Source organism: Gambusia affinis, linkage group LG01 (assembly GCF_019740435.1).
Source record: "Gambusia affinis linkage group LG01, SWU_Gaff_1.0, whole genome shotgun sequence".
Classification (NCBI taxonomy): Eukaryota; Metazoa; Chordata; class Actinopteri; order Cyprinodontiformes; family Poeciliidae; genus Gambusia; species Gambusia affinis.
The window spans coordinates 9,141,540-9,157,842 of NC_057868.1; the positions used below are offsets into that span (position 1 = coordinate 9,141,540).

Below are 16,303 nucleotides of genomic sequence, written 5' to 3' on the forward strand. Positions count from 1 at the left end.
TGACGTCACTTTTAAAAGTCCAGAGTTTCTTTCTATTTTCTGTCACTCTATAAATGCCACATTCTTGACACGGCGCCATGTTTACAGTACATGGGGTTTATGTACAAATGGTTCAGAGGCGCTTTGCATGCCACTGCGGAAGAAACTGCCAGGCAAATAAGGGGTTTGTCTTATAAAGTATTCATTGTCACCTGGTAACGGCCGTCATTTATCATTTCACCTGAAATTACAATGAAAACTGATAGCTTATCACAGTGGAGGTGAGGAGAAAGAGCCGCTCTCTCTTTGTAAAGGAGAGCAGCTTTAAAGCACCGAAACAGTGAGGATCCCTGTTTTGGGAGAGAAGTGAAAGAGTTATTTGCTTTGAATGAAGTTATGTTTTTGCAAGAAGTTTGAGAATCGTTCAGAATTTTCCTTTCACCTACACTTCTTGCAACGTGAATAAAAATAACACATTCTTACTTCTGCTTTTGCACTTGCAGTGTTACTTTAAAAACTTCAAATTTACAAAAAAGGAGCCATGATATGCTTTATTAAATTTCTAATTTACCCTCCTCCTCACCCTTTTTTTGAATTTTTTTTTTTTAGCAATGTGTAGCTCTCCCCTCATTTGAATAGAGGCAGCGGTGGCTCCACCCCAAGAGAGTTGAAAGGCTAGAAGACCACAAAGATGGAAAGGCCAGCCCACTGAGGGAGGGAGAAAAAAAACTGCTCCAGTTCCTCTGCCATAATTTCCTATCAGCCTATTCAGACAACATCACCGACAGCTCGAGCTGCGTGTGTGTGAGAGGTTGTGTGTGTATGTATGGGAGAGAGAGAGAGAGAGCGCAACAGAGAGCAAGAGCAGGGAAGGGGGAGGCTCCATATTCTTTCACCCCCCTCCTCGTCAAACCACAGGAAGGAGGGGCCAGAACGTAAGCTGCCAATCAAATCCGCTCGTGGCAGCCGGCATTATCTCAGCAACAAACTATTGACAGATTACATGTCAAGGAGTTTAGTGCTTGATTGAAGGAACCCTTCTTTTTTTTCATCTAGTTACTTTTTCGCTTTATTTCCCCCCTCCGCCAGCAGCCACCTGAATGACTTTCTAACAAGAGTTTGAGTAATATTATGAAAGTTACATGTCTGAGAGGATTTAACTTCGACTTCCCTGAATATGGTGAGTACTCTTCTTCATTTTTCTTCTCTCTTTATTTTGTCAGATGTGTTTTATTAGCCAACAGTTTAAGGTGTGCCCTTTTTTTAAAAAAAATCTCTGGTTAAATATACAGAAAGAGAGACTTACAGAGAGAGAGAAAGCAAGAGAGGGAGAGAGAGAGAGAGAGGAAACTGTTCATGATTAAACAATGTACCAGCGCTGTACGTTTACCCAGGTCTCCCAACACCCTTATTTATAGCTCTTTGACAGCACCCAAAGGTGACTGCAATATCAAAAATAAGTGGCCGTTTTTCCAGCACACGGCTCGTGATGGCGTGAGACATACAACACACATGTGAGGAAAGTTCACAAAGCAAGTTTCATTTTCTCCCGTCAGGGTGCCTGTTTACCCTGGGACTGGTATAACTGCCTGTGAAGCGTGTTTTCTTTTTGGCTTTCATTTTATTATTACTATTATTATTATTATTATTATTATTTCTATTTATAAAAATTATTTTCCTCCATTTTCCCCTGACTCTTCATCTCCCTTTAATTTAGAAAAAATAACTCAGAAGTATAAAATACAGGTACGATCGCATTGACCCACAGAGACGCTGGCAGTGCCATAAGGGCAGCCTGAATGGCCTGAGGGTTTGTTGCCAAGGGGACAAAGCAAACAAACTGTTGTGCTCTTTATGTTGCCACACATGTAAAGGAGAGCTTGCACCTTTCAGCTGCCACTAATTAGTGTTGTTATATTAACAGTAAATCAAAATGCACTGCAGTTCAGATGAAACAGTTTTAACAAAAACAGTTGACATTTAAAATTTATGTGCGGGAAAAGTACCTGTACAACAGGTAATTATGTTTTTAAAATGTTCAATTTGCCAGCTGCCCCTTTTTCTAAGAGTGCGTACTCTTAGAAAGATGTACTTGTCCCGTTGTAACTGGATTACACTTTGTAAGCGTCATTCCTCTTGCTCCGAGGCACTAGGATGAGCATTTTGGATAAGTGTGTGTACGCCTGCATGCGTGTGTGTGTGTGTGCATGTTTTAAAATAACTCGCATTTTAAGGTAGCATTAATGTGTGGTGTGTCCTTACACTTCTTTTGTAAGTTTAATCGAGACCTTCTTATTTTAGCTCTCTTTCACTTCATCTGCCCTGTTGATAAAATGAGTCATATGAACTACTTTCAATGTGATGCACATTTTTGCTATTACAATAAATGATACTGGTTATTTTTGTAAATAGGATTTTAGTGTTTAAAGCTGCACAAATTATATACATTTGAAATATTTGAAATATTCAACAGTAATTTATTTAAGTAGTATTACTCCAGACTTTTAGTTATGACAGTTTGTTTTTAATTTACTTGCCCTCTCAAGATTAAATTTTTATCACTTTTTAAAAATTTACTTGAAACCTTGCTGCCGCATTGGCTTGTCCACGTCAAATTAGGTGGAAAAACAAAACTCAAAACCTGTGTCGTCTTAAATAAAAGTCAGAGTAGAGACGGCGTACAGCAGGTTCCCATCACCACAGATGCCGCGCTATTTGTGCTATTTAAGGTGTCCTGCTTCTTCCACTGATATACCAAACAAGTTCAACTGTTATCGAGACACACCTTAATTTCAAACTTTTTGTGGGCTTGGAAAATGTTTTTTGGCTCTCGTATGAGTCATAATGTTGATTGCCTTTTTCCCTCACTAACTTGTCTCATTAACCCCTTTGTGGCACCTCTCCATCGTTTACGGCCCTCCACAAAAAAGAAAAAAAAAAAAAAAAGAACCGGGTGAGAAAAAAACAAGCCCAGGTCTGAAGGGCCTCAATAACCTTTTATCACAATTTAGCAATAACCTGAATCAATTTGATGTCTTAAGCAATAAAATATGCTGTTGCACTCCTCTTTCTGCTGCTCCTTGGATGACAGTAAATTTACATTTTTTAATTAAACTAGCCCGGAATTTTTATTAGGGGGCCGGGCCGGGCTAATGGAAATGTTGTGTACAGCAGATTAACAGAGTTTTGAAATAAATTTAACAGGACGACGTTTGGAAAAAGAACGGGGAACGGGGGTGGGGGGCAGAAAAATAAAACGCGAGTCATTGTCTTTAACCTCTTTGGTGCCGGTTCCTCCTGGGAGATCCTCATATTCTAAGGAGCCTTGTCAGGGAAGACTGCTTCTCAGCAACAAGGTGATTAGTATCGCCTCGTCAACCGAGGAAAAACACTCAGGCTTTTACTTATTTAGCACCTTGTTTGAAGGAAAAAAATATATATATATATATTTCATTGCATATTCTAACTGAATATGTATTTTTTTTTAGAATTATGTGATAACAGAGCAGTGGCTATAAATGTTTTAGCTTTATATTTTAATATGAAAAAGAAATACTAGAAGTGATTATTTTAAAATGAATCAATACTTTTAACATATAGAAACTAAGCTGCCCTGATCTGCAAAGTGTTAAGATGCGGGAGCAAAAGGTAGGCTGTGTGTTTGTGTAGTTTTATGGGCCTACGCTGTGAGTATTTGATTGATGTTACGCAGGCTTTGTGTGTGTTGGGGTGTGTGCGTGTGTGTGTCTGGTTTTGCAGAGTGATATGGGTAGACAAGGAGGGGAGCACACACACGTAGCAGATGAGGGCAGGGAGGTGCGTGTGTGTGTGTGTGTGTGTATCTTGACTGAACACAAGCTGCATCATCAGACGCAGCTCTCTTCCCCCCGTTCCCCAACAACATAATTACCTTAACCCCCGTCTTTTATACCCAAATCGCTCCAACTGGTCCTTTTTTTTGGGGGGTCGGGCAGGGAGGGGGCACGGCAGAAAGAGGAAACATCACAGATCAAATGATCAAATAAACTACAGATGCACGTGGCCTGCCCATGCTTCGTGTCGCGGCGGAAGTGTTCAGGGGGGTACTTGATATGGGCCAGGAGCGAGGCAAGAGGCATCACCACCCCCTTTCTTCACTCCTGTGCACTCATGCAGTGGCCAGCACCTAATTAAAACCTCAAAGCTCCCCGTCACCAATCTGGAGTAATGGCCTAATTAATACTTGGTGAAGAAATATTCCAGAATGATAAACAGGTTGCACCCGGGGTCTTTGTTGGCTTTATTATCTAAAATATAACTACTTAAGTTTTTATTATTGTGGATCATGCAGATTTGTTAAATTAATAAATAATTAACCTAAACCCCCTGAAAAAAAATAAAATCCTATTTTTACATGACATGGGAAAACATTTTATTATATTTAAAGTCTCAACAAACTCCAGTAAGTTACTCGGTGTGTGTGGAGTTGAAAGAAAAGTGTCCTGCAACTTTATCCCTTTTCGACTCCATAACCCTATCTCACATATGAAATTATAATTTCATGCAAAAATCAGGGAGTAGAATAATCTCTAGTAGTCGATATGCTTTATAAGAGAGGGGAGAAAAAAGGGGAAAATGAAGAGGTAATTAGCAGAGAGGAAGACTTTAAGACGTTTGTCTGAAAGCACGGTCTCAACTGGCCATGAATGAATTTGCATGCTTCGCTTATCGAGGCGCACTTATTAGACCGGCTGAAAGAGACATTAAGCCGGCACAAAATGTGGCGTCTAATCCTTTTAAATGTGGCGGAGGGGGCTTTAAGGTGTGAAAACAGCCCATACGTGGGCAAAGCGGGCATTCGGATGAGACTTTCATGGGAAAGAAAGCAGGAAATGATTGGCATTGTTAATAACAGAATGCTTTATCTGCTGACCTGCTTATCTCGGGGATAAATACGGCAGGTGGGGTCAGACGCATAGCAGATAACAACAGAGACACCTTGTGTGGTCCAATATCAGCAACTTTCCCTTGTTTTTTTCTTTTCATCTTGGAAAGTTTAGTTAATCATACCCGGGTGATAAAGAAAAAAAAAAAAAGCTTAAATAAAAAGGATAGAGAGTAGTGGGTGTTGGAGCAAATCTGCCTTCTCACTTTGGTGCCGTGTACATTTCTCAGTTTCACTTCTCTACCACCTTTTCTTTGACAGGAATTCAAGACTTGAGAAAAAAAACACCATGAGAACCTTTCATTTTTTTCCAACCTATGCCATGTCTGACAAAATACTTGTAGCGTTTAGCCAGAGAGCCAATAATGTCTGTCTTCGAATGTACTTGACTGCAAACAGGAGCGTTGAGAAGTTGTTTGTAATATGGCCAAAATGGCTCTTCGTCCAGGGCAAAACTGTGTCGGGGAGTGACACGAGACTGCCGTTTTTATTTTTAACCCCAAATTTTAAATACTTATACTGGTAAAACCTGGGATAGATAATCCTACAGTGAAAAAAAAAATAAGCACAACTTGAGAGTCATTTAATCTTTATTATTTTTGTGAAAACACACAAAAAAAGCTCTTTCTGTATTTGTCATAATAAAAACCTTGGAGACAGACATGAAATAAACTGTTCAAACCTGAATTGACTTATTCTGATTACAGATTCATCTTTGTAAAACCTGTGCAGAAACTTGATTATTTTTATTTTTATTTTTTCAACTAAAAAGGTAAACGGTTATGACGTTTAAAGGCTGCCTTTAGCGCCACACATCTTCCCATGCTGGCACGTTTTAACTTCAGCTCCCCTCCTGCCGTATATATATATGTGCATGCATGATTTTTTTATTTATTTTTTTTCATGTGACATTCTATTCACTTGGGTCGGTAGCAGGCAGCACCAGCAATAATTACTGTCTGTACATGATAAATCTGAAGCCCAGCTGTTCACTTCTGTCACAACAGAAAGAGAGGAGAGGAGGAGGTGGGGGGAAGGATGAAGAAAAGAGAAGGAGGGATGGGGGGGGGAGAGTTTAGGAGCGTGCAGTTTGTCGGATTTCTTCCCTTTTTTTAAAACTCTGTAACTTGATAGGATTACATGGTTCTAGAGCCCACACCTGTTAAGAGGCTGTTAACAGAACAGTTGGCAGTTTCCGAGCCCGGGCTTAGCCTTTTTGCTGTCTGTTCTGGGCGCCCTTTTGAGGATTTTCACCCCGCGTATTTGCAGAGTTTGTTTCTCCGGGCAAGGAGAGGAGAGAGCTCCCTGCAACATGCGAGCGGTCTGATGCTAGAGTGTGTACCGTAGGTTTCTCTGCAGGAGTGTGTGTGTGTGTGTGTGTGTGTGTGTTTGTGCGCGTGCTGCTAGTGCGCTAGCGCGTGTGTGTTAGGATGAGGCTGGGTCGGCTGACAATCTCTTTTTCTCCCTCCCTTTCAACAAGAGTTGTTCTGTACCAGCAGTTGTCGCTCCTCTCTCCGACAAATTTATGAGAAAGTCATCAGCAAAAAGTGAAAGAATTCGATTCGATGTTGTGTTGGAAAGGTGTTGCCAGGATAAAATGCCCAAATACAGGTTAAACCAGACGATTTGAATGATTAAGGGCTAGGTTGAGAGGTTTTTGTGCATATTTTCAGGAGTGCCAAAGCCTGTGCCGTCAATTGGACATACTTTTGAAAGGAGTGGAGAAATGAGTAATGCATAAAATTTGCTGCTTGTTTTCTCTTGTTCAGTTATTGCTCTTGGAGACGCCGAAGAGTGTCTGAACTGAGGATTTTTGTTGCAAAAAATCTGTGACACTCATCAGACTCAGAGAATCACATCGGGGTTGGTTGTTAGTGCCTTGTTGGCGCAGCGTGCCTCAATGCCTTATTTGGCATTCAGCAGACACCCGGCTCTCCCGCTTCGTCACTTTTTGCGGGTCCTCAGCACCTGTTCCCCCTATTGTGCCGGAATTTTCTATATTTGGCACGAAGTTGGACTCCCTCAATTTATGTCTAGGTCACAGTTTATGATAGCCAGAAAGCAACCATCTCTATATAAAGGTTTTTTGTCCTTTTTCCATTTCTTTTTCTGAGAGATAACTAAAGCATTAAACTTGATGAAAGTTGTGGAGACTCTATAAAACGTTTCTCAGCAGGGCGTCTAAATGTCATCTTTTCCCTTGCATTATTGTTGACACGTTGCATTGCAAGTGGTGTAAATTATCTTCCCTCTCAAGCGCGGGAGGAATAAAAAACGAGCAAAGTTGATAGATATCTTGGACTAACTTTTAATTGTTCTGATATGCAATCACAAAATGACAATAAAACCGGAGCAGGGCCACGGTAAAAGCTTTATCTCTCCTACTCTGTGCCCAAAGTGTCATGTCCATAACAGCACCACCTGATCTACAGAGTAAAATAACCACTTATTGTTTGGACAATATTGGAACCCCCTCCCCACCTTACCCCACCCCGACACTCGCCCAGCCCTCCCCGCCGCTGCTTCTCCCACCTCTCCCTTGATTCATTTCACCCACTGTCCTCGGCTGCTGGAAAATGGCGTTAATTTTTTTATTACCTGTTTGACTCTCCAGCCTTATTACTGTAGCCCCTTAATGTTCCCGGTAACCGTGGAAACCAGATGAATAAATGTCCGCCAAAGAAAATGAGATGATTAAACAGGTCACCCTTGCAAAACAAATTCGCTTGGTCGAGCGCAATTTGTATACCAAGCGGCTGTCTTAACAGTTTGCTAACAAGGGGATTGTTTGCCAGACTAACTGACAGAGACGGGAGGGAGGGAGGAAGAGAGGGGGGGAGATGAAGATATCTGGGGAAAAAGGATATGATTGAGGAGATAATATTTTACACCACTGTGCTGTTTGTCTCAGCTCTTATTTTTCATGATAATGTGATGATTGTAAAAGATTTGAGGTTATCTTTGCTGTGTTTTCGTCACATATTACAGTGAGAAACGGACACTTAAAGACTTATCGGTTTCAGGGTTTGTAACCAAGAGTTTAAAGGGTTCAGGATTTTATTTAGGTTGTGCTACGAGGTTAGAAGCAATTAATGTTGGGGGCAGGGGAGTGATAGATCTGGCAAACACTATGATATTGGCTTCACAAGAACAAGATGAGACAAGGTTTTAGTAATACTCTTGGGAAAACTATAAATGGCTTTTTTTAAATTTCATAAATATAAAACTTTTCTAATCATAAGCAGTGCTCTAAAGAATATGTAGTCAGTGTATTCTTTCCAGGTTTGACTGGTATGTCAAAGTTTTTATGCCTATCTCATTCCGGAGTGGTCAAAAAAGCATTAAAAAGGCTGCCATTTTGTGTTTTCACAATTTGATTAAAGGTTGCTTAAACTTCAAGCTGCTTTGATTTTGAACCAGACAATCAAATGTATTATTACAAACAGTCCTTTAGTCTGGTGCCAATACAAAGCCCTGAGGCAGATGCTGACTTTAGCGTCTTTAGCACTGAGCAGTTAGCTAGTTTCAGCCTTCTCACAGTACTTCTTGTCTTCTCTGTCACTTTCTCGTTGTTTCTTTTTTACTTAGTGCCTAAAATGTGGTGAGGTAAGCTATTTCAATGATTTTGAGTCTTCTTTAACACTTTCGGAACCATGTGTCAACATACCAGGGCAACTAAAGAACTACGTTTCTTATGCAGATACAATTTGGTGTCCAGCCTCATATGCCTACCTGCATATGGGATTAACATTTCTTTTCATAGCCTTTATTTTCCAGTCTCTAGGTGACAACCAATACGACTTCAAAGAGAGATTTTGTTCCATGAAAAGTTGCCACTCCCAAAGGTTATATCTTAACTGCAGTAGATAACTCGCTTTATTTAGTACAAAACCAGTTAAGTTGGTCTCGGATGCTGAAGGAAACAGGTAGTTAGCTTTAGGCTCATTATTGCCTTAAAACAACTCCGGTCTCAAAACCATCACAGCATTTTATGAAAAACATTATTTAAAGAACATTGAAAAAATATCCTGTTTACAATTCGGAAGTTATTTACACAGAAGTTGATGACTGTTTACACAAAAAAAGTGTAGATCAGAGGTAATCTGCCATCAATGATCTTCCTGTTTGAAACCAACTCTACTGAAAACAGAAAGTGTGAAGCATTTCTGGTTGGAATAATTATCAAACAAAAAAGCAAAGCAGTGTAAAACATTGAAAAACAGCACACACTTGTATTAGCCTTTCTTTGAATTTTGATCAAACAGTTATTCTGGAAATGCTTTATTTGTTTTGCACTTGGTGTGTTTTTCACAGGGAAGGATAATTTCCCTGCTACCTCGTTTTTACTAGTATGTATATATATTTTTTTACGTTTGTATAAATAATAGACTGATGCAAATTTGGCAAAAATGTATAGGTCCCTACAAACCACTTATGTATTTGTGAGTTATAAGATGCTAGAAGTCTGCCGTGGTCTTGGCTTTTCTTAGACAAGCCGTTAGCTTCAACTGCAGAGCCAAATAATCTGGGTTTACACCAAATGTACCAAGAAAGTTACAAAAAATTAGTTGCTCATAACCTTTTTAGCAGCTTTAAACTATTCCTTTAAAGCATCCATCTATATTATTAACAGTGGCATTTTGTCTGTGAACATATGCAAGTGCAGCAGCAAATAGAGTTTCTCTCATTTATGTGGCAACCAATCATTATCGCTAATTGTCCTTGAGGCCATCTGTATAGAATGGCTGGTCCTCCACTGGCTCTGCGGCGGTACTAGTCATGGATTTACTAGTCCGGTAATGATATCTAACTCCTCCACACTCAGTGCAACTTCAGTCACAACTGCAGCAATAAATATGGAGGAGGTTTTCTCTCTAAATTAAACAGTAGCCTGAACAGCATCCTGGTTTTGAAGTGTTGCAAAGCCTCGTTCCCATGATGCCCCCGCCCTTCCTCTCCCTGTCCAAGTGTAATGTTCTCATATAACTTGTTTCAGGCAGACCTCTCTGACAGCCATGTAAGATGTCTGGTGTTTTCATCTGGGGAAAATAAGAGACTAAGGTTGGGCAGATTTAGCCATGCGAGGGTAGAGCAAACACGCAGACTTGGATCGGAATCAGGCCCGCGTTGCCGTTCTGACCACAGATCATAAACGTTGGGGACGCGGCGGTGGTGTTGTTTATGGAAGGATGCCACACTGCGCAACTTGAGGGTGTTGTCTGTTTGCACTGATACACCACCACCACTTACTGCCTGCTGCTTTAAAACAACTTCTGCATCCCACTCGGCCTCAGCCATTTTGTCCCATCACCGGAGCGGATCCCAAACGCTCGCCACAGCCTGAGCAGAGGGGGTGTGGGGGAAAAGTTGGGGTTGCTGCTCTCAGCTAAACAGTTGCTTCTTTAAGTTGTTCATGGAACAGGAGATGCAGGGGTAGAGTTTTTTTTCCACTGGCAGAGGGGGGTATTTCATCCCAATCCGGGGACACTATTGCTCAAAACTGAAAAGCACTTATGCATTATTGATGTTTTAATTTGTGCAAATGCCCAAGTCTTTGTTAAGTGATTATAGTGCTGGGGAGATAACAGGGGAGGTACTTCTCTATGAAACAAGAGCTGGCTTTGCAGGTTGGACCAGGGAGCCATCGGACTAAATCTCACAAGACTTAGTTCTTGTGCAGTCTGGAGAAGTCTGGAATTTGATAGGATTGGTTTCCAAGTTTGGATACATTTGGAAAAATGCAGATTTGGTGTGGGAAGAAGTTTGTGTTTGTAAACTTTATTTCTTATTCCATTATTTAAAAGACTTAAAAAATTTTTTTGTTTTATCACATAGATTTAGGTGATAGCCTTGTTTGGTTTATCAAATGTTTTGAATCACTAATTGAAAAAGCGTCACTGCTTTTAGCCTTTAAATTCGTTTTTGTTCTTGGTCTTAAATCCTTGGTTATCAATGAGGCTCCAGATGGAATGATAAAACAAATCTTTCAAATTCCTACTTTATTCGAGAGCTTTTGAAATAAAGCAAGTGTTGGTCACAAACTGTGATTTAGCATTAGACGTGTTTAATTTTTGAGATTTCAGTTCTTATCTGAATTAAGTTTGCTCGGATATCAGAAAACACAACAACAAAAATTGAATCAGAAGCCAGTTTTCTTGCTATTGGTTCTATTATTGTTTAGAGAAAAGCAAATAAAAATATATTAAAAGACCCGACTTGCAAAAAACGAATGAAAAAAGTGCTCTATTTTAAGAGTTGGAAATTGGGTGGAGTTCTTCTTCGCAGAAAGAGAAGAAATATCAGGATTGTTGTTTGAGGAAGTGACAAGAGTTGACCCAAAAAATATCAACGTGTCCAAGATAAGAGGAAAAGAAAAATCAGCCGTTGATCTTTTGTCCTTATTTCTGCTGCACCTCTCCTTTTTATGGTGTTGGTTTTATAGGTCTTTTACATCCCTTATCAAAATTATTTGATGTAAATACAATGGAACTGACCTGAAAAAGCCCCATGTGTAAATAGTCTGCATGTGGCCTGACTGGAAACTGACCTTGGGGGAAGAAGAAAGCGAAGTTATAATGCTTGCAAAACAGGACAATAAAATAATGCCCCTCTCTGAAAGGAGGGAGTTTGGGTGAATATAAAAGAGAAAGAAAGAGAAGCAGTTTTCTTTCGCAGCAATCATTAACTCAGAACAAAGGTTATGAAGCGTGACATTTTATTTTTTTTTTAACTCTGTAATTTATGTAATCATCTGTTACAGTTACCTTTCTAGATAAACACCGATGGCAGGAAGGGACTGAACGCTTCCCTTTGAAGCCAACAGAGGTATATGCAGAGAATGAAGTGAGATTAAAAAAAAGATTTTCCTCCATATCCGACTTGATCCGATCTCCAACTACATCTTAGATCATTGTCACTAGTGCATAGAAACCTATGCTTCACCCTATTGTGCCTTTTTGATGTGCCTGTGATGCCTGTCCAAACGGAGGCTCTCCACACCTGCAGCTGTTCACACACCAGTCGTTCCTGCAGCACCCACCGCGTGTGTAACCTGTAAATTACCCTGCATTCATCCAGTACAAAATGCATTAATATGAGCTCCGTGAATGTCAACTCATGGGATAAGTGTCTTACTTTTTTGGCTTTGGTCGCGGCATTAGTCATCCTCTTTTGTTCAGTGTCTTTATTCTCCAGGAAAATCTGTTGAGTGTGTGGAACCAGGGCTTTGCCTCCTGCTTTGAGGTCTCCGGTGGAGGTAAAACACGCGGGCACGCGCGCTCGCACCAACGTGGTGGGGCTCCCAGGCTTCCCCAAGCATTTACTGCTTTATTAAGCTGTCTCATGAACCCACTAGCCGAACATGAGAATGCAGGGGAAAAAAAAAAAAAAAAATAGAAAAGCCCATATTACTTAGATGATTTGATGCCATTTGTGGACTGCAAAATGCTCCGCTTTATTGTGTGAGAAGGGAGAAGGAGCAAGAGGAGAGAGGGGTAAAAGAAAAAAAAAAAAGTTGGCTTAGAAATTCAGAATTTCAATTAGCGTACGTAATCTGAACCTGCCGGCTTTGATAGAGGCTTTTTTTTTTCTACCAAGAATACAGCGGCACTTGTAAAACATTAATTAAGCAGACTTGTTTTATTTTTAAAGGACGGAGATGGAGTAAAGTGTGCTTTACGCAGTCCATTTTTCACCCAACAAAAGGCAGTTACCTCACACAGAGGGCTGCTACATCCAAATCGCTTGTAGGACCAGAAAAAAAAAAAGAAAGCAATGAATTTGAGTTGGACAAAAACACCTCAGACATCGAGAGTGATGTTCTCAAAAGAGATGATATCATATGAGAACGCGGGACATCGGCGAAGAATAGAAATGTATCCGTGGCACGGTGAAACCTAAGCTTGGCACAGGAAAACGAGCCTCTATTTTAATGACTTTCTACCTGACAGATGACTTTAGATTGCCTTTTGGATCACATTGCCCTGACTTTGTCTCTTACATCATCAAATCATTGATTATTAATAGTTGATATGAATTGTTAATCCACTGTAATCTGAGGTATTATTGCAGCACTTCTCTAATTGTAAACAATTATGCCTAAAAATAAAAGTCTAAAAAGTCTTACAAATATGTACTGTGTTTTTTTTTGTTGTTGTTTTTTTTGTGGCGATGGTTTGTGGCAAAGCTTGCAGGATGTCTGTTGAAATTTCTACTCCTTTCTGCAAAGTTTAACCCCATCAAAAACAGTCATGAAACTGTTGCTTTATAGGGGATTGTGTCTCATTCGACGGCACTGGTTTGATTTTCCATGATGATGATGAAAAGAAACTTTTAGTCACTACTAGATACTCTACAGAGGCAGAAAATATTGGAGATAGAAAGAGTGTTCCCACCATATTGCTTCTTTGCTTTGAAATGTATGTTAAAATAGATGAGAAAAGGGATGAAGTCTCAGCTGTATTTGCTTTTTGTTTTCCACAGCCTGTTGTGGACCTTGTCTTTGCAGCGGGGCGATGAGTACACATACAGATGATACATTAAAACTGCCATAACTCGCACACCCAGCAAAGCTAAAAATCAATTGGAATGGATAGTTAAGCTGGCCCCTAAAAATCAATGAGATATTCATGTCCTTGATCACAAAGTGTCATCCTCTCAATGTTAGCAGCTGATGAGGGCTGAACACACACCACACACACATGCATACTTACATTAAACACAAACATGCAGCAAATATGCACGCTGACTTTGCAGTGATCCATGTAGAGTAATATAAATATGAACCTCAAGGACAAATTTGTTTTATTAGACTTGGACCATAAACTTTTATGGGGTATTTTTGTGGATTCATCCTGATTCAGTGCTCATTTCATTATTTTTTAAGAACCCGAAGTCTGCTGCTCTTTTCGGTTTATCCACCCATCTGGTGAATGCGACTTCATCTGTCAGAGGACGGGAGTCACATTTCCAACCTTGTGTTTTTGTTTTTTAACTATTGCAGAATGCTGCGATCCATCAATGCTACAATAGAGATGACCTTCTAGCCATTGGATGATAGCAGGGCCCCCCCCCCCCAACACGCATACACACGCATACACACGCACACACAAATGCAAACTCACGCCGACCCTCCAGCTGAGAAGACTTTTGTGTCGGAAGAGAATTGGCCAAATGGAGAAGAGCAAAATTCGGTTTCAAAATAGCAGTTTTGCCCCTTATTAATGCCATTAGTGTAACAGTCAGAATGGATCAAATCAGAACGATGACCAAAGCAACTCCCCTGTCTCTGTGCTGTGATGGGATCACGTCGGGAACGATTTAGACATTTTGTGTTGATGAGTGAAGTTTTTGAGTGCTGCTGTGTCCTGCAGACCACAGTGCAATGATAAACATCTTTGGGGTTTTTTTAAATTTAGCTCTTTGGAAGCATTCTTGCATCTATGATGCCCTTTACGGTTCATTTTTGCTCTTGCTACGCTATGTTTAGGGCGTCCAATTTAAGGAAGTGATGCTTTTATGTGGATTTGTTGTATTTTTAAACCTGGTTTAACCACCAACAGAGTGACAACCCAGTTTTGCTCTAATAATTAAATCATTTTTGATCAAGTAGTTTTCTGCTGTTTTTGCTCCCACTAACATAGATGTGAAGTGCTGCTCTGCACAGGTCATTTTGCACGTCTTTTTTACTTCTGATTTACAAACTTCAGAGGCATTACTGCCCCCTACCTGGCTAGAATGTGTGCATCAGAAATTAGGAGTTGAAAAAAGTTTCAATAATTTTTTTTTTTTAATTCTGTTTTTTATTTTATTTTTTAATCAATATTTGAAATTAACCCGTTTGACGCTTTATAAAAAAACAAAACAAAAAAAAGGTTGGGATTCGGGTCTAACATATTCTGATGCTTTGCACCAATACTAGCTGACATCTAAGAAAACGCTGCTTTTCTCCAAGCATACTTGCATCATAGGGACCATTGTTGTCATTCACCTTTTTGCATTACCATCTACAGCCACGCAGAACACAGTGTGTGTGTGTGTGTGTGTGTGTGTGTGTGTAGTCATAATTTCCTTTTCCACAAACAAAGTTCTCCTTCTTTGCCCTGTATATTAGCCATGAGTTAGCAGTTGCTTGACCTTAACAGGTGGTCCATTTTTATGATTTGTCACTCTGGCAACATTTGAAAGCGTCATTCATCCCTCCAGGCTAAATGCCTCAGATTTGGGGAGAGGGAGCTTTTGGAAACAGTTGTCGCCTGTCAGGAACAGTGAGGACTCTGAGAGACCAGGGGAACAGTTGCCTGTCTCCTCGTCGAGGTGAGAAACGATGCAGCAGCTGTCACTCGAGCTCCTATTTTCTTATTTTTTTTATTTTATTTTAAACTCTTGTTACCAATAAACCAGAAACGAGATGTTTGTGGCAACTGGAGGGGGAGGACAAGCTCCAGGCGCCCTGTTGTGTCACTCAGAATCTCACTGGTGTGTGTCCTCCTCTACACGTTCCATTATCCTCCAATCACGAGACGCATGTGGAACGACCCGGCTGGGGTCTTTCTCTTCTCCACGTTTTCTTTTAACGTTCTGTGTCATAAAACTCTTCCTGTTCGGTGGTGTTCGTGAAGAAACCGTTACATTCTTTTGCCCTTGTTGTTTTCTCTCCTTTCTACTCCTTTCTGCTCCTCTTCCCCATTCTGTTTCTCTCATCTCCCCCTCTCATCCCCCCCTCCATCTCAATCCATCTGCATCATGTCGATCTGTCAGACTGCCAGTGTCTGTTCCAATTAGATTCCACTTAATACACGTAACCTCGATTAACACGCAATCAAGCCCAGATAAATCACGTCCTTTAAGTCCCCCCTCTGCCTTCTCCCGTGTTGCTTTGCATCACTCAGTTTTTTGGTTTTTTTTACTCAACAAGCTGTTTTTGCCACAGTTGTTGGGTTACGATGTATAGAATCGGGCTGCTGGAGCTGGTGGATACTTGGTGACAGAGACAAGGGAGTTCCTATAGCTGTCTGGAAAAGTCTGGAGTTGGATTTCTGTCTTTTCCAGGCTTGAATTATTGTGGGAAAAGAAAAGAATATAGACTTATTTCCCTACCTTATTGTCCAAAAAATATCTTCTTCTCTATACAAATCTGTTGTCTTATTCTTCCTTATTTCTTACTTTCATCTTTGTCTCCTTCCTTTTGTTCCCCCCTATGTCCATCTATTCTTTCTTTGTTGTGCCTGTTTTTCTCTCCCTCTTCATGTCTTTTCTTCCCACCTTTCGTCCTTCCATCTTTGTGTACTATCTATCTATTTCCTTCCTTAATTCTTTACATCCATCCATTTTGCCTTTATTTTCCTCCATCCTTTTGTCCTTTCTTGTGTCCTACTTGTCCTCCCCCTGTTTGTTCCCTCT

General features: G+C 40.4%; 1 protein-coding gene across 4 annotated transcripts in view; it reads left to right on the forward strand.

The window, feature by feature from the left end:
• casz1 (castor zinc finger 1) overlaps nucleotides 1-16,303 on the forward strand; it is a 217,920-nt gene that overhangs the window by 123,145 nt on the left and 78,472 nt on the right. For 2 of the 4 annotated variants that reach the window (XM_044123095.1, XM_044123087.1), the window contains exon 1: nucleotides 748-1,159. The exons of the other annotated variants lie outside the window; for them this stretch is intronic. Coding sequence is in view for 1 of the 2 variants with exons in the window: in XM_044123087.1 (XP_043979022.1) it covers nucleotides 1,111-1,159 (49 nt within the window). In the remaining variant the exon portion in view is untranslated. Of the gene's footprint in view, nucleotides 1-747; nucleotides 1,160-16,303 lie in introns of those variants that run through there. 4 annotated transcript variants of the gene reach the window in all.